Source organism: Astatotilapia calliptera, chromosome 8 (assembly GCF_900246225.1).
Source record: "Astatotilapia calliptera chromosome 8, fAstCal1.2, whole genome shotgun sequence".
In the NCBI taxonomy this organism is placed as follows: Eukaryota; Metazoa; Chordata; class Actinopteri; order Cichliformes; family Cichlidae; genus Astatotilapia; species Astatotilapia calliptera.
Window position 1 is genome coordinate 6,592,409 of NC_039309.1, and position 26,933 is coordinate 6,619,341.

The 26,933-nt window shown below is 40.1% G+C and overlaps 1 protein-coding gene across 3 annotated transcripts in view; it reads right to left on the reverse strand.

Annotated features, from left to right (window-relative positions):
• Positions 1-807: 807 nt before the first annotated feature.
• The window catches only part of LOC113028147 (leucine zipper putative tumor suppressor 2 homolog), a 41,686-nt gene continuing 15,560 nt past the window's right edge, over positions 808-26,933 (reverse strand). The window contains exons 2-7 of one of the 3 annotated variants that reach the window (XM_026178178.1): positions 22,664-22,775; positions 4,688-5,227; positions 3,884-4,480; positions 3,659-3,781; positions 3,412-3,558; positions 808-2,372 (exon numbers count right to left, since the gene is read on the reverse strand). In XM_026178178.1, coding sequence (XP_026033963.1) covers positions 1,665-2,372; positions 3,412-3,558; positions 3,659-3,781; positions 3,884-4,480; positions 4,688-5,200 — 2,088 coding nt within the window. In that variant the 5' untranslated portion in view covers positions 5,201-5,227; positions 22,664-22,775 and the 3' untranslated portion in view covers positions 808-1,664. Of the gene's footprint in view, positions 2,373-3,411; positions 3,559-3,658; positions 3,782-3,883; positions 4,481-4,687; positions 5,228-7,636; positions 7,845-17,980; positions 18,169-22,663; positions 22,776-26,933 lie in introns of those variants that run through there. The other 2 variants (XM_026178179.1, XM_026178180.1) reach the window with 2 other exon arrangements.

Here is a 26,933-nt window from a genome sequence, read left to right on the forward strand (position 1 = left end):
TTGTTCCGTATCTGGAAATTAAAGCCACTGTATGGTGCAGAAAAACTATAAATCGAACAGTAAACAGGAAGTGATTTGGGACATTGTTTTTTGGTAAATATCATCTTTAAAGCAATGATATCATGAAGTTACTGTCCTGTTAAGGTTTTGGAAGATTTTATCCTCATGTTCTGCTGCTACTCTCCGGGAGAGTTATTTAATCCAATCTTGAGATAACTGTGGCACAGATGTTTGTGTCTGTGCGAGCTTAAAGCTGATATGTGTAGTGGTGTTAAAGTAATATTTGTTCCAGGCATTGTTAAATACTGTGAATTAAGACTAGACAGATGTTGATGACACGGCTTCCACCCTCTCCATTAATTTAGGGATAAGGGGAACCTATTGTGCACATTACGAGCTCTGGGGAGTACACTGGTTGAATGTCTCTGTCAATTCTGACAATTTTTTGCCATTCCTTGCGAACCTTCAAATCACACCAGAACGCAGCATGGTGAAACTACAAGCATTGTCTTAAGTGGATGCAATCAGCTCCAGCTGTACCGAGTGTTAATCCTGGGGTTATACTTGTCAAATATCTCATACTGGGCCTTAAGGCAGCTCTAAGCGATCTTTTGATTGGCTGCCCACCGCTAACAGAAGGTGTGAACAGTAGGTGGCTGGGGCTGATGTGTGCCAGATATGACTATATTAAGGACATGCACTTTAAAAAGCCAGAGCTTTTGGCTCACAGGGATTACTTGCTCAAATGCTGACCTAATTTTTTTTTTTAGATTTTTTTTAATTGGCCATTTTTAATATGAGCATCCACCTTGTAATAGTATAAATGTGAAAAAATAAAATAAAATAAATAAAGACTAATAGTCCACTTTGTATTTCCAAACTATCAGAGTGCATTTTTAAGAAGCCTTAAGTTTGTTTTCCAAGATCATTACATGTCCAGAAACAACATATTTGGGCAACAAAAAAACTAGGGTTTTGTTTTTTGTTGCTACAGTGAAAATAAGTAGAGAACGATCAACAGTTTACTTGTTGGTCATGAACAGTTAGCATAAAAGCTTGACTAGTTCTGAGGAAAACAACAAGATAGACCTGTCAGCGATTAGCACCAGGCTCTGATTCACTCACTCTTATCATGACATCCTGATTGTGTGGTATCCCACAATCACTGACGACAGCGTGGGCTCCGTCTAAATGAACTGCACTAATGAGAGCTGACTACTAACACAGAGTGGGAGTGCTAAAGCCAGCAGGGAAGGTGGAGTCATAACCAACACAGGGGGAGGATAGCGAAAGGTTGAGAGAATGAGAGAAGTGAGTCACCCACAAACAAAATCTCCCACGAACTTTGAAAAGCGTGAGAGGACCAGGGCTCGTATGCTTATATCTGGTCGGTGTTAATACTAACAGACATTAATAGAAGGGCAAAGGATTGAGGTGGAGGGCTAACAACTAATTAAAGGTCAGTGGCTTTAAAGTGAGACTTGTAGACCAGACCAATGAAGCAGAAATCAAGCGGTGCAGGTGTGAAACACCACTTTTTTTTTACATTTTAAGTACTTTTATGCTTGTCTGAACATGAAGGAGGAAAGACAATTAGCTTACAGTAGTGCAAAATTTAAAAAAAAAGAAAAAAAAGAAACACAATCAAAGGACAGATACGAGGGTCAAATTTCTGTTGCGGCAATTTCATCAAAGTTGATCTCATTGCCGCTGCCCTCATCATCATCTCTGCTTTCCAGTTCCAAACTGAGCTCCTGCAGGAGCTGCTCCAGCTCTCGGTTCCTGCGATACATCTGCACATAGTTCTGCTGCAGCTGCTTCTGGTAGCGAATTACTTTGTCCTTTTCCTCCTGCCATATCTTGCGCTCCTCCTCAAAGCTTCCCAGTTGCTGCTCAGCTTTTTGACGCTCAAAAGCTAACTCGGATCTCATCCTGTCCATCTGCACCTTCATGCTCTGCAGCGCCTCGGTGTTGCTCTGCCGCTGAGCCTTCGCTTCGTCGCTCTCGTAGGCGAGCAGCTGCTCCTCGGCTTCCTGAAACACCTGACACTGTCTGTTTCCCGGGCCTTGATTGACCAGAGCATCTCGGAGATGAGCCATTTCCCCCTCCAGGCGTCCTACCTTTTCTCTGAGTAGCTCTGCTTCGCTCTTGCGACGCTGAAGCTCATTTTCACACACCTCCAGCTCCAGTGTTCGAGTTCGGATGGTGCCGTGGGCCTCCTGGAGCAGCACCTGGGTGTTGGTCAGCTCGCCACGAGTCTCCCTGAGTTGACCCCGCAGTGAGACGATCTCCCCCACACGCTGAGCTAACTCACTCTGCACTTCCTTCAACTGCTGCTTCAGCAACGAGATTTCCCCAGACTTCTGACAGACCTGAGTGGAGAGAAGCATTTAGGAGGGAAATTCAGTCAATGAAGTGTCGACAAAGAGCTCTGTTGGTTTTGAAGGTTAGATGGTACTACTACTACTACTAAAATGGATAAAGGAGTTGTTGTGCTTTATAGATGAAAGATTTTAGAGAAGGCTAAATAACATTTGTGTCACTGACCTGCTGTTTGGTGGTTTTTATTTACTGTCTTATTTACAGATTTAATGAGGTAGACCTCATCCATAGAGGTAAAAAGTTTGACTTTAAAGGTTTGCAGCTTGTCACTAGTTGGTTTTCCAGATGGAAATTTTTAATACAATACCCAAGCTCTTAAACAATCTTACTTAAACAAATAAGTGCAATGATTCCCATTATCAATCAAACTGACATTTATTTATGCAGACAATCGATTTGATCAGTAATTAAATGTCAGAAAAGAGTGAAAATGGTTCATTTCAGAAACTCTCTCTTGAAGAAAATGTCATAAAATACAACCAAACAGTTTTCAGTCTGAGAGGCTAACGTTTGTGTGTGCAGGTAATTATTTTAGATCCAAAATTAAGTACAAATATTAAGTATATAGCGCTTTTTAGAATAATAATACACTAAAATGTTGCAGAATCGTTAAGAAGGTGTGGAGACTGCTTTGAACTTTAGAAAGGATTTGTATTTTACACAAAATCAGTCAGAATAATTAATATAAACCATGAAATAGTTACTTTTACGTTTTGAACTGACTGAACTTTTTCTTATAAAATATTGGATATTTTTCTTTAAAAGAAGCCTTTTTTTTAAAGTATTTTTTTGTTATCACTAAAATTCATTGGATGACATTAATTTCATTTCATTCACGATTACAGCAAGACATTAAATTAGTGATTTGATTTGCACAGCTCTTATAGCAGTGATGAGTTTAATGAAGAATGAGACGTGGCACAAAAAAAAAAAAATCACTAAAAGGGCACAATAATACACTTTAAAACTCAAATGTATTTCATGTACTTATTACTACATTATAGAAGAGTTTAAAGAACATCCGCTCACCTCCCACTTGGTCTCCTCGAGTCGAGGGCCCAGCTGGATCTTCTCATGCTCATACGAGGTGCAGCGCTCCTCAAGCTGCTCCCTCTCCTTCAGAAGCTGAGCAAAGTCCTCCTGAAGTTTCTTCTTCTCCTGCTGGAGCTGGAAAACCTGCAGCCATGAAAAGAAAAAAGAGAGAGAGAGCGATACACTTAAAACAATGCTTTGTTTTCAAAAGCCAGCACTGAATATTCTTGTCTGAGGTTCTAACCTGCAGCTGAAGCACCTGCTGTGCACGCTGGGCTTTCTGAGAGGCAACCTGCATCCTGGTGGCACAGCCCTGCCTCAGCTCCTCCAGTTCCAGCTCAAAGCGCTTCTGCTTCTCCTCATAAACCTGTAAAGCAGAACAACCAGTGGCAGAGAGGTCAAAGTTCAGATCTGTGTAAGTTTAGATAAAGCAAATGTCCTGCTTGGATATTTTGTTTGGAGGTCTCACCTGACATATTGCAGCTTCATTCTCATCCAGATTGTCTCTGAGTTGCTGCAGCTCCAGCTCTCTCTCCCTCAGTTTGTCCTCTAGATCCCTTACCACCCCCTCATAGCCTTCCACAGGGCCAGGAGAACGCCCACCAGACCCGCTGTCAGACAGAGGCTGCCCCCGCCCACTTATCGACCCAGAGCCTGTGCTCTTACTGGAGGAGGATCGCCCGCTGTCTGAGTTGGAGTGTCCATGTACAGTCACTGGCGGGGCGCTCTTCATGGGCTCTAGGTGGCCAGCGGAAGCCTCCCCCGACGGCAGGTTGTAGCTGGCAGCACTGTAAGGCGGCAGGCTAGAGAGGGAATTGCGTCCAGAGTCTGATAATGAGCAAGACTGGCTGTTACCACCAGCGGCGTTACGCCCACCACTATAGGAGCTACGCTTCTCAGAGCAGGAGGGCGACACATCTCTGTGGGTGGGGCTGAGCAGGTTCAGGTTGTTTTGGCTTTCTGGCGCATTGGCACAATGGCGAGGCGAGAGATACTGCATCGAGGAGCGGCTCTTGGGAATGACGGGTTTGAAGGCAGTGGGCCGCAGCACTGTTTTCTCCATATTCTAGTAAAAAGTAAAAAGAGTGAATTTGATATAATCTAAAGCTTTACAAAGCAAAATTAAGCCTAAACAAAGCTGTGAATAAGTAGTTAAAATATGTTTTATGTGACACAGGCCCTGCTTCTGGGAAATGGAGTCTTTATAGGGCGGACAAAACTGAATGATATGGACCACATATATGGTATGCACTGTGGAGCCTCACACACTCACCTTCTCAAGTTTTCCTGACACTGGGATCAGTTTAGGAGGAGGTCCTCCAATATTTCCATTTAATCCTTCTTTAATCTCGTCTACTTCACTTCCTGGGCTGCCAGGTGTCACATGACTGTCATTCCAGTCACCTATGTAGTCCTCATTCAGATATGTGTAGTTCCCGTTCCCAGTCTCCTTCTCCAGCCCTCTGCTGGACGTCGTGGAGTTCTGTTTCTTGACTGGGGGAATGCTTTGCAGTAACAGATCCTGTTGGGGCGACTCGGAGTCCACGCGGGAAACTCCTGGTGTGGGCCGTCGAACTCTGGCTCCCAGCTCAACAATTGGGCGATGGTCCTGGTAGGGACCAGGGTGGGTGGTGATGAGGCTACCGACAGAACCCATAGGATCCAGAGTGGCCAGTGGCGCGTTGATGGGGGGGGAAGGGGCAGAAGGGTGTCGTCTGCGAGCTCCTCCACTCAGGCTTGGGGTGTGGGGCTCAGCAGATACAGGTAGAGGCTGAACCAGGGCCATGGTGGCAGCTCAGAGAGGTCACTCGTGCTGAAAAAGAACAAATGTGAATGTGTTAAATAGTGACAGACTGATAGCGTTCCTTTTTTCCCCTGTCATGGGGACGGTTTCAAAGAGGGACACTCATAATAAATCTGTCCCAAACTTCAAAATAACTACATCAGCATACTTTATGTTCAAGAAATCCCTGTATGATTTCAAATAGAGAAGAATCGTTACTCTGTTCTCAGGATAAAATCATTCTAATAGGAGCTAGAAATGAGCGCAAGTCAAAGACCTCGCTCTCCCTCGCCAACTCCTCCATCTCTTCCAAGTAGCCAAGAGGTGTAATCTATCCACTCAGTCACCTCCCAGTGAGACCCGCCCAAGAAAAGCTCACTATGAGGTGTCCAGGAGGCCAAACCACTCAAACTGGCTCCTTTCAATGCACAGTATCATCTACTCTGTACCGCTCCCAAATGACCAAACTCCTCAGTCACCCGTCAGAGGAAGGACATTTCAGTTGCTTGTATCCACAATCTGTCTTTCAAGGTGACAGTAGATTTACCAGGACATCAACCTTCAAATTCATCTCACACTTCATAACAGATCTATACAGAGTCCACATGACTGGCAATGCTAGGCCACTTTATCTGTTGACATCTCACTCCAAAGTTCGTCCAAACGGAACAAGACTGAAGTACAAAACTGGAGAAAATATTTTTCCCCCCCACACTAAAACAACGATGAGTGCTAGGGCAAAAACAAACCAATGCCAAATAGGTTAATAAAATATGTAAATGAATCAAAATTAACAACTGTCATCCTGTGGAGCTCCAGTTATCCATTTGCTGCACCATGAAAACATTGTTTTGGCTTAAGAGTAAGTCTCAAGTCCTCTGAAAGCCCTTCATAGGTGATTCCTTATAGAAAAATCTGTTAAATCTTAAAACATTTCCATCAGATGCTTCATGCTTTAATTTTTTGCCATGCATAATTTAACCTTTATACTATGAATATTTAATGATTTACAATCACTCAACTACATAGGAGTGGATCTAAATTTTGCACTTCTTAATTCACATTATTTTTGCCCTCATTACTTAATAAAAACAGGAATTATCCACTTGAAATTTTCACAGCTGATGATCACATTTAACCTTTTAAAATCTGCAGCCAAATCAATTTTACACCGACTCCAAGTGTCACAATCTGAAGCTAAAATCAGACTTTTGTTCAGTGAGATTTTTATGTAACCAACAGCATATCTGCACCAGTTTCATGTCTATGACGTAGATGAATAGAGACATGTATATTTGATCATTCACTGAAGAAAACTTCAAAGAGTACTTTTCTGGGGGGTAAGTTTCCACCATGTAATATAGGTGGTTGGTTAAAGCAAGCTGGAGCGCACTTACTTTCTTACCATAATTCCTTCTATATCAAAACAATTTTTAATATAGTGATTTTTTTCACACTCTCAACTGAAGCTCAAGGCTGTGAAATGGAGAAACGACACAAGTGTTCACATGTTATGGTTAAAGTTTCAGCATATCCTTTAAGAAGTTTCTCAAAAACCTTGTAGGCCCTTGCTCAAAGAGGGTCTCAGGATCAGGAGGCTGAGCAAGTAGATGAAAACTGCAACTGCATGTTCCCCTCTAAAGTCATTTCATCTTATTTGGTGTGAAGCACTGACTGACTCTTCAGTGATAACTGTCATAGTAAGGGCAAGGTCTTATATTAAGCCTTATAAAATCAAGTCGAATATTAAGTACTTAAAGACAAAAATCAGTCACTGTCTGAGTGCAAACTAGCAAAACATGATAATCATAGCATTTTTCTATCAAAGGCTTCGTTAATAGTGTTTTCAAATAGCTGTGTCAAAACCTGTTGCTATAATATTTATTGATCTTATTCAGCAACTAAAGAAATGAGCTGAACTGGCATGTTTTTCTTTAAGACCTAACAAGAAGTGATTGCAGCATTCAAATCTCCCCACAGGGTTTCTTTCAAGGAATTTTTCTCACAGTGCCTATGACACAGACAACACAGAGATGATATACAGTAGACTGAAGGATACAAATATCCCACAAGACCATGGTGGGCCACACACAGACAGCCAGGGACAGGCCATTCATTATATCCATCCAAGCAGCACAAACAGGGCTTGAGGCATGGGGCAGCACAAGGAAGGGGTCTCTCTTCATTTGAGATGTAAAATGCCTTGTAACATGCTGGCATTTTTCCCTGACAGCAACAAAGGCTACTGTCTCCACACATCTTATCAGCCTTAGGAACAACTGAAAAGTTCATAACTGTGGATAATACCACAAAAGGTAAAACACTGAGAAGAGGAGACAGGTTGAACTTGGCATGGTACTTCTGCAGTGGGTGTTTAAAGCTACTAAGTAAAGGCAATAATACACAGAGAACAATTTTTAAAAAGCGTGACAGACTTACTTTTTCACTCCTTCAAACGTCTGGTGGTAAATGTTGACATTATAACAGCAGGCACAACAGACTATGATATCAACAGTTTATTCCCGGCGCTGCCCAGCAGCCGAGCGTGAAGAACAATGGACAACAGGACGCCTGATGATGAGATCATGGTGTACAAAAACCAACAACGGAGCCTCTTGTAGACTAAAAACATCATCACAGTGAGTCAGACTGTCAGGATATCCAACCTGTGGGTGTGTCGTCGCCTTAAGTTTCAGAGAAGTCATTTAAAGTATGACAGGAATTCAGTTTTCACTACGTCACTCACACGTTTTTGGTAATCAGCCGTTGCGGTCCAAGGGTGTTGTAATGATTTACCATTATGGGGTTTTCTGTGATATTGCTGTGACTCTTGTTATGATTTTATATTCTAACCTTCACAGTGTCCTTTGTTTCTGTGTGTGGTTTAGTGTGTGTGTGTGTGTTTCCTCCCTCCCTGTCTGTCTCCACCTGTGTTGTTTACATGCACCCATGTCTCTTTTCCCACCTGTTTTCTAATCCCTAGTAAGGCCTCAGGCCTTTCGACCACATGTAAACGGTGTTTTAAGTCACTCAAAACTTTTTTCTTCTTTTTTTTAAAGCTAACACCAAATAGGGAGATGTTCAGAAGTTGAATTGCATGTAGCTACGTGGAAAAGGAGGATACTTTTATCTCCGTTTCTGACATCACAAACATGGTTCTGTGTTATTGTTTGCGAGCTTATTAATAGCCAATGTTTCCACATCAGTTTTTTGCATTTACGTGAGAAATATATATATTTCAAAATAAAAGTAGAAAACCCCAGTTTAAAAAATAAAAAAAACCCACCTGTGAGTCTGTAGCATATATCCTGTTTCCTCCCTAGTGTTTGTCTGTCTAGCTCTGTGCTGTTTTTGTTCCTTGATGTGCTCCCTTGTGCGTGTCATGTTTTCCTAGTTTAACTTCTGCTCTTCCTGATGGTTTCCAGAGAAGTCAAATAAAGGAGGAGCCCTGCATCTGGCTCCTCTCCATACCACACATCATGACACCTGCCATGTTTTAAAACAAAAAAAAAAAAAGTATTTTGCTTTTTTATAATTTGATCAAATTGATCTACTTGTATCTCAAATATTTTGATATTTTATAGCTGATTAATTATTATTACCCGCCCAGGCGGTGATCATGGAAATCAGCTAGTTCTAAATCTATTACAAGGCATTTTCTATTTTTTTTTCTTATAAGATGAACTCTCTAAGATCGTAACCATTTTTGTTCTTATTAAATTGTTCTTCCAGGTTAACAATATAGGGTTAGGATTACCCCCATCAGAGGGTCAGTGTTTTTGTACTTGGTCTGGGCGAAAAATAGCAATAAATATTAAAAAAGCTAAAGAAAATTATAATAAAATAAAAAAAAAAAACTTAAAACAGAATGCACAGTAGTACAGTAGTGGTTAGCACCGTCACTTCACAGCAAGAAGGGTTTCTGTGTGGCGTTAGCATGTTCTCTCTCTGCCTGTGTTGGTTCTCCCACAGTCCACAGACATGCATGTTAAGTTATCTGATGATTGTAAATTGGCTGAGTGTGAACAGTTGTCTGTCTCTCTGTGATAGCCCCGTGATAAGACTGGTGACCCGTCATGGGTGAAGCACTAGCCCATAGCAGCTGGGATAAGCTGCTGTATCCGACCCCTTTTGGATAATTGGATGGCTGCATAAACTAACTATAACCCTCTCGACCAACCTTTTGACCTTTAACGTTGACACTTATTGTGAAGTAGGCTTGCAGAGTTTCTAGCCAAACAGCTGTGCCAAGTCATTTTCCAACCTACCAAGTTCACAGGTTTCTTAAGGCTTTTGCTGTGATTCAACTGTGATTACCACATGTTAATCAGCACCGTGGAAACCTGGCTGATCCCTTCTTAGGCTCATTATGAAGTGACTAGGACAAGCCTGGTGCTATTGTATGTTAGTATATTCAGTAGACAGTGAAAATGCAAAGAAATGAGAGAGCATTTTAGTCCAATGTCTGTTAATATGTTTAGTGTGTCTTGGTACTCTCACATAGCAAACTTTTAGAGGTGGTACAGCTTTAACAAGAAAAGTATTGATTACATTACATCACACTGCTGCTATTAGAAAGTCAAAAATCCATTAGCTTATGGGCAACTGGGATCTGTCCATTGATCATCTTTGGTTAGTCAGTTAATGGACTTTCAAATTGAAACTCCATTAAACAAAAAAAAAATTCAATCAGTGTCAGCATGAAGGAAAAGTAAATGAATAGCAGCCTGAGCAACATGTGGTGTTGCGGATCAGACTTAACGGTCCCCAGAGGCAGAGCCAGGAGGATTAATCTCATGTGATTTCTCTATACACTGATAAAACTAATTCATCCATGACAATATTTATTACAAATAATCCCATGTGAATAGCATGGAATGAGAATGACTGAGTAACTGCTATTAGAAAAAGAAAGCCTCAAACCTAAAATTGCCTTTCTTAATACTGAGATTAAAGAAACCCCAGAAGATTATCTCCAGCAAACTCTACAGCTTATTTCAATGAGAAAATTCCTCCAGGCTGATTTAAAAAGCACCAGTTAGTGAACTCACCCGGCTGCATCACAAATTTAAAATCTTTTTTGCTGTGAAAACTTTAAAAGGGGACATATGATTATTTGAAGCTCCATATTGACTCGTTGCTTTACATGACTCACAATTCATAGCAATCTTTGTTCATCTTATACCAAGCATTTTCATAATAAATAAGTTGTATGAGAAAAATCGTTAACTTAAAAAGGCTGCCAGTGTTTTGTGGTTCAATAAATCTTTTTGTATAAGATAGTCATGAAGAATGTGCATTTAATACATTAATCTTTCAGGGCAGAGAAACACTTCTCTCTAGTGCTGCTTTAACATTTACCTTTATCATGCTCTGATCACAAGGTAGCAGCACTCTAAACCATACCCTACTTTATTTGTTTGTTTATGTTTCTGTAGATGGCATTATAATTTTTAAAAGTGAACATCATGTTGTATTAAATGAGACATTAAATTACTGATTGAAACCCTAAAAATCACAGATTAATCGAGAAACTTGATATTCTTCCTCAGATTTCTACACAGTCTAACAAATTTCTGCAGCTGAAGGAGTCGCCCCCTGATGGTCATGAGAAATAATGCCAGTTTTTTGCGCAACATCTATTGTTTGTCCAACCTATACCCAAGGGAAAGCTTTACTTTATGTAAAAGTACCCAAGAATGTTAAACTGCCACAGATTGATGACGATGTGCTCATACTTGAGATCTCCCAACTGCAAACTGTTTATATACTAAACCTAAACCTTTTTTAATACTTCTTTTGCAATAAAAAGTTTGAATATTTATGCAACAACTAGGCAAGACATTCTAGTTCAGTCTCCTCCTTACGTTTGGTTTCCACAGGTCTTTATTCCTGATCACTGAGTCCATTTGTTGCCCTCAGTCTCCCCAGAATGAGCTCTAATCCCTCAAGATAACTAAAACTATGCAGGCGCTCTTCTAGGCGAAGCACATGGGGTCTCAAAGTGTTTTTAAAGCCCCCGTCATGTTCATGCAGTCCTAGTTTCCCTTTTGTTGTCACAGTGACTGGGGGCCTCAAACATTAGAAGGGGAAAGAGAAAAGAAAAGGGGAGGAGGGGGGTCATAGGGCTGACAGGAAGACCAGGACCCCTTCTTAGCATCTTAAAGCCTCCAGTCCTGCTATAGCTTTTACAATCTTCCACATGCTCCCACTTCCCTAATTGAAGATAAATGGACAATAACAGCTAATGGTAGTGGAAGGGTTTGTGACAACTATAAAGAGGGGCTGATGGACATAATATACTTAATATATTATGGTTTACAAATATTCTGTGGATGGGCAGAATTTGCCATTTTCCTTGTAGATTAAATGTGCCAAATACCTTTATATTACTACATGATATCTCATGTGATATCAGATGATATAGAGTACTGAGGCATTTTCTGACGTGTAAAAACAGCTGAATTGAAATAGCAAGCTAATATGATACATTAGCAAATTAAATGCATGCAACTCTTGTTTAGAAATCACTAATACAATGTTGTTGAGGCCCAGCACCCAGTCAAGGCATCCACTTAGGCCCATGTGCGCACACACATGCACACACAAAAACACTGCACGGAATGCAAGTAATATTAAAACCACCCCCAGTGTCCACTGTGTCAGCTGATTGTGAATGTGAGCAGACTGTTTTTGTCTGGGAAAGGCTTTGAAGGCTTTAATGCCCCTCGGTCAGCCAGTCACTCCTCCAGCAGCAGGAATGTGTGGCACTCCAGCTGAGGAGGAGACCAAACATGAGCAGTGGTCAGTGTGGGGTCGTGTCGAGTCTGCAGCCACCCATTTTCTGATGTCTCATCACTCAAAAGCCACAGGTTGCAAGACGAGATGTAGAGTAATATTTCTTCCGCATCAGACATTTTTCATTGCGGCAGGCAACAGTAGCAGTCTTAGGAAATCTGCTGTCACACAGAGGCATCAGGATTTTATCCTCTAGCTTTCAGTGCTGACAGTTTTATAGGGTTACTTGTATAGATGGAGCACCGGAGAAGCAGCATAGAGAGAATCTGCAATTGCAGCACTTTTTAAAATGTAATAATTCAGCATAAAGTTATGTGGATCAAAATATTACAAAATAAAAGTCAAAGCATTATAAAGTACACACTTTTCACTACAACAGAAATATCTGATCAACTTATTTTAGGAACATTGACCATATACTCTTAATTGTAAAAGATACCCCTTACCAAGAGATGATAATGACATAATCTGGGACCCACCTTAAAATAATCCTTTGGTCTTTATTCATTCAGAGGAAGTAGGGACCCTCAGCAGGAGAGTTACTTAAAGGCACTTAACTTTAGATGTTGGTTTTAGAAATGTGTTTTAGCAAAAACTATAAAGTTAAGTTAACTAACAACATAAAACCAGATTTTCAAACAGTAATGTTGTGGGGGATATTTGTACTAACTGAGCATCGTTCTGATGACAGAATGACACGCCTTGTCATCAAGCTCAAATCATCTTAAAGTGGTTTCTTGAACATGGCAATAAGTTCACTGAACTCAGATGACCTCCACAGTCAACAGATTTCATTCCAATAGAGCACCTTTGGGATATGATGGAACAGAAGAGTCGCAACTGGGTTATGTAGCTTACAAGTCTGCAGCAACTGTGCAATGTTAGCATGTCAATATGGTCAAGAATCTCTGAGGAATGTTTCCAGCACCTTGCCGACTCTGTGCCATTAAGAATTAAGTCCGTTCTGAAGCAAAAGGGGATCCAAACTACTACCAGTAAGGTGTACCTACTAAAGTGTCTGGTGAGCGCATATCTCGTTTGAAAGAGGTCACTTTCTCATCACACCTTGTCAAATGACTGCAAATGTCATGAAACTATTATACTGGCTAAATAAAAAGCAATAGTGAACACTTCTAAGTACATCATAGTGGCTCAAATTTCAACTGAAATTACTGATCTCGACCTTCCTCGTCTTCCTCCTCTCCCTCTGAGATTGCTTCCATCCACAGCTGGCATCAACCTTCAAACTCATCCTAGCTGGCTGTACAGCACTCTCACCGGGATATTTTTGGTTAAATTACACCATTAGTAACAAGTGTGAACAATTTTGAGCTGTTGTGTTTAATAAATGACACCTGTGCTGTAGCTGTGTTTACCTTCTGCTGCCAGTGGTTGGCATAAAGCTTTACAAGTGAATTACTGTGCAAAATTGTTCTTTAGTGAGTGAAAATGTGTTTAGAGTTTCGCAAGAAGGTTAAATTGGCTCTGCAAAGTCTGTCAGGGGTGACTGATTCAATAAACTGGCTTAGGGCTGAGAATTTGGTTCAGTCAATGGGAATTCACGTTATTCTAAAAAAAAATGCACCAAGTTTTTAGAATAAAGGTGTTAAAGGTGCAAACACAAGAGGGTAGTTTCTAATCTGTGGCAAGTTTAACTCTGTGGAGTCACACATGCAGCTGCTGAAGGGGGAAAGGTGCAAATACAATAGGGAGCTTTAGGTGCCGTGACCTTTCTCCGAGGGAAACAGGAACTTCCAATCAGCAAGTTTTTGTTATCGGTAGGGAAGGGCCAGTGCTAGCTGATTTGTAGAGACTACACTTTCAAAATAAATGTGGGGGGGGGGGACTCTCCATCAGTAAAACACAGCAATGGCATCAGAAGGATGAAAAAATAAAAATATGTACGCTAAAATGATTTCCCAAATATACTTGGGTGGCCATTAAAATACCTGGGCTGTCCTCCCAAGTAAAGTCTATGTTCAGGGAAAGACTGGATCATAACCATCCCTTTGGGAAATGCTCCCAATCTACTTCAGTTTCTTTCAGGCATTAAAACCAGCATTTGCAAAATGCTAAACATCTTTGCTCCTTCCGTTTTGTAGATTTTTTGTTATTATAATTTCTAACGAGAAAAAAAGAAAATAATACCAGAAATATGAAGACTTAAAAGCCATAAAGAGCAGTTCAATATTGTCTACTACGGAGACAACATAGAACTTAGAAGTGTGTAGAGTTCACTCCATACTGGACACAAAACAGGTGCTCTGCTTTCAAAGAGTGCAGTCAGTAAGCCTGCTTTGGTGCTTTACAACCCACTCCTTGAGTGGAGCCTCAGTGTGAACATGCAAACAGAGTAAAAGTTTGTAAGTGGAGGTTGCAGGCGCCTATAAAAGCTGGCCAATCAGCTTTTATAGACTGGACGGCCCATGTGATCTGCATTAAGTTTAATTTATAACTTAATATATAATGTATATACAGACCATTAGAGCTACAAAAATGAGAAAATCTTCATGACTACACTTGTGGAATTTATTTACATAAATGTATTTCGAGTGTATTAACATTTTGTTTTATAGACATATATTTGGCTACTGTATACCGATTAGCACAAGGATAACAACTCTCTTAAACAAAATATTAATATGCTGTAATTATATCCAACACACCCATGTGCTTGTGCTAGTCAGTACACCACAGTATACAGATTAGCACAAAGTTTGCATTGTTGAAATGCGTAGTAAGAGTTTAACCAGGTACTATAAATCATGGAGTAGCTGACACTGAGCAGCAACCTTGGAGCTGAGAAGTGAAGCCAATCTGTAAATGCAAAAAAACTGCAGTTCTTCCAATGACCATGTTAAAATCTCCAACTTTAAAAATATGTTTATAGCCCGGTAATGACATCTATGGCTGGTTTCCCACTTCAGAACAACTGTACAAATGGGTAAGGGGCCACTTTGATTTACAGGTGTAGCCATTTGCTTGACTTCACCTCAGTCCATTCCACTGAACTGGATCTCAGCAGTGTCCGTGCTGTTGGCGCCTTTTGCATAATTTTTAGTTAAATTATCTGACTGATATTATGCCTTGCTATGCGTTACAAACCATCCAAGACATTTGGGCTTTACTTCAAGTGAGTGAAATTCTAGTTTTCTGTTTAATCAGTTTGTTACTTAGCACCAATAAGCATCCCTACAGTTTATGAACACAGCTTGCTAACCAAGCATGGCAGTGTTAGCTGTTGGTTTGAAACGCCACAATCTCATCCAAATATGCTCACTTCTGGCTCTAAAAGCCCATCCAAAAACATAGCATTAGTCAAAACACACTGACAGTGAGGCCTTAAATTCTAGAAGCAAATGAGTTATGGTATGGCTAGGTCTATCTTTTACATACAGTCTGTGCTTATGACCCTCCAATGTCAACTTTTTGCCACAAAAGACAGACTAGAGTTTTGCTACTACATTAAATAGCTTCTAAATGCTTTGTCCCTTATATTCATGCAAAAAGGAGATTTATTAAGAGACAGGACATTATTAAAACCCCATCATTTTAACAACTTTGAACCTGCCCTTAAAACGAAAAAGTTCTCAGACTTTCACACATCTTCATTTCTGTGGCGAAATAAGAAGCAGAGATGACAAAAATCAATAAAGAGAGATCAATACATTCACAAAGAAATGCTGAGGATTCAGTCTACAGGATCAGACTATATGCTGCACATAAAATGTGAAGGAAAGTCTGCAGTCTGCTCTGAAAAACTCCACTCAGGCAGGCTGCTCCAATCACAGCGGCATATTTTATTACACGTACAGCAGTAAACTGTAGATAAATTTCAGCAGCATTCTCTGGCATGCGTGGCAACCTTTCGTCTGACTGCATCTGAGATTGGCAATTAGAGACGCAAACAGTATAAAAGCCTTTTTATAGAGGCCGTTTATAAAGAGACAGTATATGCAGTTTATTAGCCATGCCCTTTAAAACTGCAACGTCACACAAACCTGCTTTGAGACAAACTGAAAGAGCCTACTCTAAGTCCTCCTTTGTTAGCGCCACACCATAAACACACATCCACAACCACAGAGGTGAGTCTAAAAATATTCCAACACCAGGTGAAGTGTTGGAACTGGCAAAAAGTTGTATTATCCCAGCCCTCATCCGAGACTCAGAGGTGTTAGGAGCAACAGCTCTGACTCAAAGAAGAACATGGGCAGAAAGAAGTAAAGAAGAGAGAGCTTCAATTTTCCCCAGGGAGGGTCCACATGAGGGAACAAACAAATGAGTCTGGAGATCCCCTCCTCCACTCTCCATCAAACTTCTGAATCCAACTCTCCCTTTCTGTCACACCCCCCAATCTCCTTATTCTTTCCCCTCATACTGGAAACTGGAACACAGAGAGAAAACTGTGACAAAGCTATTTTGGTTTGTAGACAACCTACCTTTCCACAGGCAGACACCTCAGTGCCCCAACAAACACCCCGGTTATCATGCCAAAAGGTAATGTTCCCAAGCAAAGCTGCAACTTTTTAGACAACTCAAATAAATAAAACCGATATTAGATTCCCCAAGAAGAATAACTGAATAAAAAAAGGGAATAAAAAGCCTTTAGAAACTGTAATTAACAGCTGAAAGGTGCTATGAATATGTACCACATATAATTGTGATAAATATTAGACCACAAAACACCTTCTGAATCATTCAGTAAGCAAACCCCAAACCATTTATCATTAAACAACACAAATCCATTAAAACATTAAGGGCTGGCCTTCAAAAAAATATAAAACCATAATTTAGCCCTTTTTCTCTTTTCTGCAGTGACTAATCATCGTTTAGATGCTGAAAGACTGTCTATAAAAATGTCAGGCTTTATAACAAAAAGACAGAAAAATCACAAATAGAGTGCTGTTCAAATGCTAAACATATGATTTACACCTGACGAAGAGAAAAACAACAAGTCATTACATTTGAGGCAGGAAAATACAACAATAAAGACCAACAAGCCATTACAGTGGTATTTTGTACCGTGTGGTTTTCCTGTAAGTCGGGACTTAACGCCACCCTTCTAGAACCTTTTTGACATAAATATTACCTTTTTGAAGTGCATGCATACTGCATTATAAGTAGTTCCACTATACAGAAGTGGTGACCAGTATATTTAAAATATTTGACTAAACAGGCATTTTTCAGGATTTATGATCCATTTGCAACGCAATTTTGCTATGAAGTAAGAGGGATTCTGGATTTAAAACATAGAAATGCACTTTCCAATGACCATGATGCTCTAAAAGCTACTTTCAGATGCTCACTTATTCCCAAAGGGTCTCCACACCAAGTAGTTCTGCATGTTTGATTTGGCGTTTTTTGGGGGTTTTTGTCCTTTCTGACATAGCCCCAAAAGGCATTTGTGTCCTCCTGGGATCAAACAGGGGATCTTTCACCTGTTAGGCAAATGTGTAAACAGAGGCCCTTACGCTTAAACTTTACTATACAGTAACCTCTACTTGCCACCCTTGCACCACTGAGCAGCTACAGAAGAGTAATCAGTGAAAGGTCACGGCAGTTCTTTCCACCTTTTTTTTTTGCCTACAGCTACTGTTAACTATACGGTCTATGAAATCTTACAGTTATTAAAAACAATACTGATGTTTAACAATTTCTGCTTATTTAGACTGATTGGGAGTCTAAACCTAAAGATATTTAATTCTTATTTTAAGGAGATTATAAAAATTGAGATGGCATACTGAATAGGAAAACAGTAAGTGCATGCTGATAAGCTAAGAGATTCATCAACTAATTGTTTACATTTCTTTACACAAATGTAAAAATTCTTCTCTTTTTACCTTAATGTACAATAATCCTCTGTAACTTTCAGTCACAGTGGGACTCCCACTGTGAATGTCAAACACCGCCCATCACTTTCAATGGCCAGGTAATTAAAAGGTAACTTCCTGTTTCTCCAACGGTTTTTTCCTGCGAGTCTCTTACCCCAGTTTGTTCCTTGCATAGCTGCTCTGATGTCTGACCAGCTCCTTCTGATCATCCAGCCTCCTGCCCCTTCGTGTCTCACTCCGTTCCTGTTTCTGACCAACCCTCCTGAGGGGGAAAAAACTTCTCTAAAACCCCCCTTCCCCAAAAAAGAAACCGCTCATTCTCAAGGCAAATGCCACACCAATGTGAATGAGAGCACAGTCCCCTCCCCTTTCCCTGCTTTTCACTCTCTTTCATGCATCCCACCTCCTCCTCCTCTCAGCACTACCCAGCCCCTCTCTGACATATGCACACCTCCTCTCTCCATGCTCCACTCCTCTGCCATTTCCTTTGACTAAAGAAACTATACTCTGCAAGGTCCTCTACTGCCATTGTCAGGCAGTTAAAAGAAGAGGATGCAAGGGAAGGGGGAAAAAGCTGTCAGTTAAAGATCATTCTGATCTGTCCACACATTTTAAACAAAGTAAAAAATAAAAAATAAAGTGGTGCTGCATGCATCTCACTCTGTAAAGGTGCAGAACCCCCTGCAACCCTGAAGTGGATAAATGAATGGATGGCATTATTAGCTGTCCAAATTGAGTCTTTAAAGGAGACGTGTAAACACTAAGATTTAGAGTGAAATTGTAGTTTTATGGAACTACAGATAAAGGAGCCTGTTTAATTAACTCCCAGAAAGGATTAAAACAGGTAATTATGATACGAATGATTAATTAGAAGAAGCTGCCACTGAAAGATTAGAACTGGTTTACCTTAAAGGAAAAACACCCAAGTGAGGATTTTGATATTTTAAGAAGCAATTCTGGATGTATGACATGCAGGCACATTTAAAAACAACATGGTAATGCTTATCTCTGCTCTAAAAAGTCTCATGAAAACAAATGCCAGTGAAAAATACAAACGAGAGCACAGTATATAAGAGCTGTAGTGCTACAACTAAAGCAGTATCCTGCACAATCACCTCTCAATATAATTGTTAAGGTACTCCACACACAATGATTTTGGGGGAGTGAGCAGTAAGCGGCTACAGGTAGGAATACATGGTGCTAAGCTAGCAGAACAACAATAAGGGTTTCATATAATATATGGATATATTTTATACCTGCATTATATTTTAGCATTTCAATGTCTTGGGGGTTGTACATAAAGTGATAACATCTGTTTGCAAACAGCTGCATATTTGCTCCAAGCATCTGTGAAAGGGACTGTTGAAATTTTTACAGAAGTGATGAAGAGCTGTTTACATTTCAACTGGTTTAACTGGTGCAGGAATCTAGTGTACATGCTTTGATGATAAAGAAAGAAAGAAAGAAAGAAAGAAAGTACAATGACTCTTGAGCACTTTTGTCTGGTTCAGGGTTCATTTTTAAAAGTGCTTTACAAGTGTTTTCAAAAGATTGAGGTTCTATTTATTCAGTGGGCAAGGGGGCTGCCGTGTCGTGTGCACACAAGTATTTATAGTGAAAGCATTGGTGCCTCCATTCACAGCACACACCCACACGCTTTGTGACAAAAACATTCTTCAGTCTTGGACTGCAGCTAGCGATTGTAGTCGTTTTTCTGCTCTATGGCCTCTGAAAGTTCAGCATCGTGGCACATGAATCAGTTCTCCTCCTGTTGGTTCTGGTTAACACGGCCCTTCAGATTACAGCATATTTTCAGAGCAGGAGGAGGAACAAACATTGAGTACATCTGACAGCAAGATGGTATTTCATTGGATTATTATTCACCTTTAATGAACCCAGAAACCAGGAGATTAAGAATCTCTTGTCTGGATTAGTGCTACCAGAACTCAAAAACCCCTCCTTTTAAAAAAATATTTGATTATATAATCTCATTTAGAATATACACTGTCAGCCCTTGTCCAGACAGACAGCATTAACTTTGCATCTTTTTCCAGTGGTGGGAGAAACCAAAGCTCCTGGAGAAAACCCACACAAGCACCGGGAGAAAATGCAAACTGTCTAGATTCAAACCAGGACTCTCCTGCTTTAAGACAATATTGCTAACTAATTAAGCCACCATGCTGTCTAAATGAAATAAAAGAAACTACACATGGCCACAATGGCAACCAGGCCACAAAACTATCCACTAGACAAAGTGTTTAGAGCGAGCTTGGCAGCAGGAACTGAACTTTCAAATTAATCAAATCAGTCTTATTTATATAGCACCAATTCACAACAATAGTCACCTCAAGGTGTTCTCTATTGAGAGAACCCCAGCAATCATAAAATTCTATATGAGCAAGCACTTGGCAATGGTGGGAAGAGAGAACTCCCTTTTAAGAGGAAGAAACCAGGTTCAGGTAGGTGCGGGTATCTAGTGCAACCAACTCTGGGGTGAGAGGACAGAAGAGACCACGAATAACAAATGAGACAAAACATTAACTATAGGAGAGAATAGATAAAAGTTACAGACAAGCATATAAATGCATCAGGAATTAAAAGAGGGAAGTAGACAGGTGGTGATGAATGCCAAGTGTATCATAGGAAATTCCTCAGCAGGCTGAGCCTATTCCAGCAAAACCAAAAAGAACTTGGGGGTCACCTCATCTAGCCCCAACTACAAAAGTCTGAAGCCCAATTTTAAAAGCAGAGATGATGTTGACAATGTACACCCTCTCCATCTTCTCTGTTTCATATATGGTTCTAGACCTTAAATACAACCCAAACATCTGCAAGCCCTCTATTGATATATTCAATCAATTATACAATTCCCTCATTCCCTTCACTGCAGAAATTAAGAAAATACTAAAACAAATCACCAAATATAGTTATAGTCTGTATAAATAGAGGTATGGTTTATACAGTTTCCACCAACATTTGAGACAAATATTTGTTTCTTAAGTTGCTAAATGCTGCCCTGTTAATCTCGCATGTCTGCTTTTCGTGTTGTGTGGGTATAGGTTGAGTAATAATTTTATTTTATTAAAGTTTCATGCATGCTGGCTTACTCTTACACCAGCATTACTAACTGAACTTCAATTTAGGATTATCAGACAGTAATCGCAGTTTAATCGAGGATATGACATGCTGAAGTTTATTCCAACATGGCTTTGGCAGCATTCAGCGTTTGCCTTGACCTGTAAGCCACCATCTGGTCAATAAACATGAAAAAAAGGAAAAAGGAAACAGGAGATGGTGTAGTCAGTGTAGCTCAGTTGCTCCCACATAAAGAGAGGGCTAAAGTAGGGTACGAGAAGTAGGCTATGCCCTGCCACCACCGCCTTACACACATACAAACACAGATTTGTCCCTCTTCGTTTTCAACTCTCTCTTTCCCTGCTCATAGAACTGGGTCACAGTAGTAGGCACAAGGTTTGTCCTTCAGGCAACAAGACATGATGCTGGGGATGGAGTTCAAGGTCATTCTTGATCAAGTCTCAATGGGAGGTCTTGAGAATACTAAATGGGCCACAAGTGAGGTCTCATCAGCCTGCAGCCAAAGCAACAGAAACTGCTCTCTGTTGGAGGCTACCATTTGAGAGCAAACACCATTAATCAGCCGCCTGGAGGCCACAACTGCTGGACTAAAGACGCAGGCTGCAAATCACCGCTGTGAATGCCACCATTAACACTACCACTTTACTGGCATGGGATGGCCAACATGACTCAGCCCCTATTTGAGGGAACTGATTTACAGGCTGAAGCAGCAGTAAAGTAAAATTCTGTAACTTCTCTATCTGCAGGACAGCAGAGTTAAAACCATGAGGAATATTAGAGGGAAATTCCAGTAAAATAAATAATTCCAGTGTGGCTTTGCAGAAATATTGGGTACATCTGTCTGTGGTCTCCAGTTTTTCTTCCTCAGTCATATAAAGTTTATTATCCTACAGTGATACTTAAAATGTTTAGGAGTGCCAGGAGTAACATAATTTCTAGTGAACACTGAAAACGGCTCCCGAGAGCCCACAGTTCTACTTTATCTACATCTATAGCGGATGCCCATCAGGTGGTCATCCACAATAAGCTGTGTTGCCATCTCTCTGCGGTCCGTCATCCTGCTTCCTTCTATAGTTTCATAACAACGGCTCCCGTCTGGGAACAGAAACCAACAGAAAGCTAGGCCATCCATCAGTGTCCGTGCTGCCTCGGCATGGGGACACACTCCCATTGGACGCTGCAGCTAAAACTGGCCTTGACCAGCCAGCCCTTTGGACCACTTACCTCCAAAATAATCCACCATGGCACAAAGCAATTCATGCACACCTCCCAAATAAAACCGCTGAGAAAATTTCAGCAGTAGGGTGCTTCATCAGTATGAAGAGAGAAGTGAGAGAAAGGGTCGTTTGTAGATTAAAATAAGTAGTCCTACTGAGCAAGTCCAGTCATACATAAATCCACACAAATGGGCTGTTTTGAGCTGGCAGGGACCCGACTTAACCACACTCTGATTTACTGTATAATGTGGCAAAGAGATTAGGGTTATGCCTCCCGCTCTGGAATTACAGCAATACCCTATCCATGATTAAGATCTGTTGCAAGCTCCCACGCAGCAAGAATGTGTTAACGTCCACGCCAGCACTATGCACGCTGCAACATGTGGGCCACGCTGAAGCCAAGTCACAACGTCAAAGTGTCAAACAGGAAATGACCATTAGAGAAAACCTAATGCGGGTATGAGGAAATGGCCTCAACATATGCAGAGGTTTTAGCAGTACTGCATGCAAGAAACTCCTCTTACCTGTCACTGACACCCCGTCTTCAGCTTCTGGAGGCCTTAGAAAATCATGTACGAGTCCGTTGAGCATCTCAGGAACTCGTCATTCTTCTTGTCGCCTCTCTGTTCTCCCAGACTGAGGGGATAAAACACACACAAAAGCACAATGTTGAATCAGCAGAAGAGAAGCAGCGAGACTACTACTGCTGTGGGGAGGCTGGAAAACGTGAAAAGTGACAAGTGTGTTTATAGAAGTCGGCAAGAAAGAGGAAAATCTGAGTCACAATGGCAAAAAGACTTCACGTGGAAGAAGCCTGAGAGTGAGGGGATTTTTCCTTGTTAACAAGAGCGAAGGCTGAACACAAAAACTTGCACCTCGTTTAAAGCAAAAACAAAACAAAAAAAACAACTACACCCTGGGACAAGTTTTAAAATGCTCGTGCTGATTCTTTTCCATGTTAGGGAATCGTGTGGGGTTTGCGGGTTTTCACAGGAAATCACTTTCTAAGGTTGAGCAAGGTTTAGAAATTATACCTAAAAATTCTGAATTGACTTCTACCTCAACACCTAAAAAGACAAAAACCCACTGCCACCATCTGGAAAGAAGTACAGAGTCCATCTGCAGCTCATTAAACTGATGTATTGCTAGTACAGCAATAATTTAGTTTGTAATGGAAGAGGACAAGAAAAGACCGTGAGAAGTGCCAGAGGTGAGTAGACAAGACAGCCCTCATTTCACACTAAATATTCAAGCCTGCTGCTACAGTGAGATCACCCTAATTGTGGCACAATCATGTTTTCAGTAAATATTGTGCTGGGAATTAAATACTGACAGTAGCAAAGAAAGAACTGCACCAAAATCTAATGCCATACACCAGAGGCTTCATCTATCAAACTACAAGGTACTGCCGATGAAAATTAGCCCGTATGGATAAATACTATCCATTCAACTGATGGGACAAAGTGTTCATGTTAATTAATGTGCATTTTCCCTTTTTAAAATAAAAAGGAAAACACATTACTTTTCAATTTTTTGCTCTTTCCAGGTCAAATTTTCAAGTTGTGATGCATCACTTCTTAATTTTATAAATATCTACAGAACCCAAGTATCACACAATTTATTTTACATTTAATTAACTATAATTACAGTTATAAAGGTTTTTCTCACTGCGAAATGGGCCTTTTTGGAGGGTGTGACAATGCACATAATAGCAATTGGTCTCCACACAAAACAAAAGTACATCTATGATGTATTATTATAGAGAAATGCCTGCATTCTTCTTTTATGTCTATCTGATAAATGCAAAAGTTTACTAACCACCAATTTTAAAAGAAAAAAACATTTTTTAATACAACACTACGTATGCAAGAAAAGCTCTGAGTGAAACTACACATTCCCACATTATTACATAAGAAACAATGCAGGCCTTGGGACTATTAAACAAAGAAAAGCACATCAATGTGTATCAGTACTTGAAACATAAGATATTTCTAAAATGACAAAACAAGGGATGCACAACTTGTAAATGTACAATATTTTGCCATGTACCGGTCGGCTATAATTTTCTTCTGCAGTTAGTGGCAAAAGCTTCTGGCTTATATCAGTGTAACTTAGAATTTGTCTTTTTCTGTAGTTCATTTTACTTGAAGTAATATTTCTCGAAACTTGACTGTGCCGCAAGTAATTAGGATTATTTCACTGTACTGTAGTAGCAGGGCTCAATATTTAGTACAAAATGAGTGCTGTCTTGTCTCCTTACCTCTAAATTATTGCTTTATTAGTAATACGTCAGTTTAATGAGCTGCAGATGGACTCTACTTCTTTCCAGATGGTGGCAGTGGTCTGTTGTCATTTTAGGTGTGGAGGTAGAAGTCCAGAAACCCAGAGCAACCTTTTCCACCCCCACTTTGAAACTAATAATAATTTCCATAGAATCAGAGATATGTCCATTCATATGTTCTTTCACCCGTCTATCCAGAATGGATGGATAGATGATCATCAATCTCAATCCTTTAGCTGTTTGAGTTTAAAATTTAACTAAATGTAACTACAAAGACTAAACTGAAACAAGAAAGTCTACTCCACAGTTCGAACTACCAAAAAAAAATGTAACCCTATATTAACTGAAATTAGGGTTTATATTTGTTATTAAAACACTCACACACAAAGATGTCTGTAAACCCTTTATATGTTCTGCAAGTCTAAAAATAGACTGGTGGTCTCAGCTGAGAAACCGTGAGAGAGGAGCAGTAGCTAACTGGTTCATGTGAATCTCCTTTCATCAGCAGGATGATAAGATTTGTGGTGTTTGCTAAAACTAATGTTACCAAACTGCCTGCAGGGTTACTGCAACTGTAAGGGCTTTATTTAATACTAGCCAAGCCATCAGCTCTTCCATCTGTGCCTAACACACTGTATTAGTAAGTTACAGACAGATGGAAGTGCTGAGGAGACTGTGGCTTCCCACATGTAATGTAGCTCAATCCAGATGGCTTAAAAGCAGCTTCTTAAATGCTGTACAGCGATAGGGCCAAGCCATTTAGAATAATTGAAGGCCAGCAAAGAAATGCCTTAACGCTTGTTTGTTTTAAAGGCTGACAAATGACCTACAGAACATAAGCAGGTGTTTACTTAACAGAGCAAACAGTGCAAAGAAGGACGCAGGACTTGGATCCTTGCACTGAATAAAAAGAAAGCAGAGGGCAGTATTTTGATAACCACTTATTATGTCACACAAAATGCAGTCTGATCTAGACCCCAATTTTCCTAAAAGGAAAACTAGACAACCCTCCAAAAATCCATAAAAGCTGCAGCAGGGCTGGCACCATTGACATGCCTATGAATGACATCAAACACCACAATGGTGTAGTTCTTGTCCTGCTCTGCAGCCTCAGTGAGCTCAGTAACAGAACCAGTTCTCCACCTGCTGCAGGTTCTGGTTAAAAGTGTCATCTGCTCTCAAGGGATTGGTGCAGAACAAGGAATCCTCTCACCAGCAGTTTACTGGTGTAGGAACATGAGATGGCAAGGATTGAGGTTACCTGTTTTCAGCGACAGAACTTTCAAAATCAGACTGAGGGCATTGTTCTATCATTGATCCCATCCTTGTTTTGTCCTTATTATCCTTGATTGAGGAAAACGAAACTCAAAAATATGGCTAAAAGTCGCAAAAAGTAAATTGTAATAGTAGGAAACAAAACAAAAATGTGTTTATAAATCTCAGCTATCAGTAGGGCGCCCTACTTCATCTCCACCAAAAGGGTAGCTTTTGTTATTTGGGGGAAAGAAATGACTGAAACAAATTTTTCCAACATAATTGATTAATTTTAGTTTGAAGATGGTAAGGTAAAGAAAAGAAACATGTTTTCTTCAACAGGGATCGTTGGAAAGTAGATTTACACACCAAGAAAAAATAATTTAGTTATTACCATATACCTGCATTTGAAGCAGAAGTTATTCAGAGCACATTTAAAGTATTTCAGCAAAAAAAAGAAAAAAAAAAAAAAAAGCTCACACTAGTAACAAAGAGATTGCAGATGATAGATTAGGGTTTAACCTGTAGGCCAGAGTGCCAACAACCATCCACATAAAGAAAGAAAAATCACAACTCTGGGAGTCAGAGCAGGTCATCTACTCTCCATCTCAAATTAGAGTTTCACTATACCCTGGAAAAAAGTTAAAATCCCAAAAGAAATTGCAAAATGTAGTTTAGATATTTTGATATTTGTTTATGAAAGCTAAACATAAATAAACTGTGACAATCATTATTTTTTTTAATCATTAAAATTTATCAATTTAAAGTGAACTGTAGCCAATCACAACTGTCATAGAGTAAAAACAAGGCTATTATGTAGACAGCCTGTCTTTCCAGAGACAAACACTCACACATACAATTTTAGACACCAATATACCCAACAAGCCCTAAAAAACAAAAACAAACAAACAAACAAACATACGTTTCAAAGGAAGCTGCAAATCAAGGGCTGAAAATCTAAGCCAGTGCTGAAGTATCAAAAGCTGCAGTTCCTCTAGTGACCACTTGAGGCTTCAAAAAACAAGTCAATCCTGAGTCACTGAAGTGGACCTCCGAGCCATGCTCTTGCTACTGGTGCCTTTTGGAGAGTTTTTAATTAAATCATCTTACAAATAATATGTCCTGCTATGTGGTGAAACCCAGCCAAAAAGTTTGTGCTTCAATTGCATTGACTAAATGAAATCCTAGTATTTTATTAGCCTACACTGAGGATTAATTAGCAGGTATCTGTCTGTACATCAAGTTAATTTTAAATAATC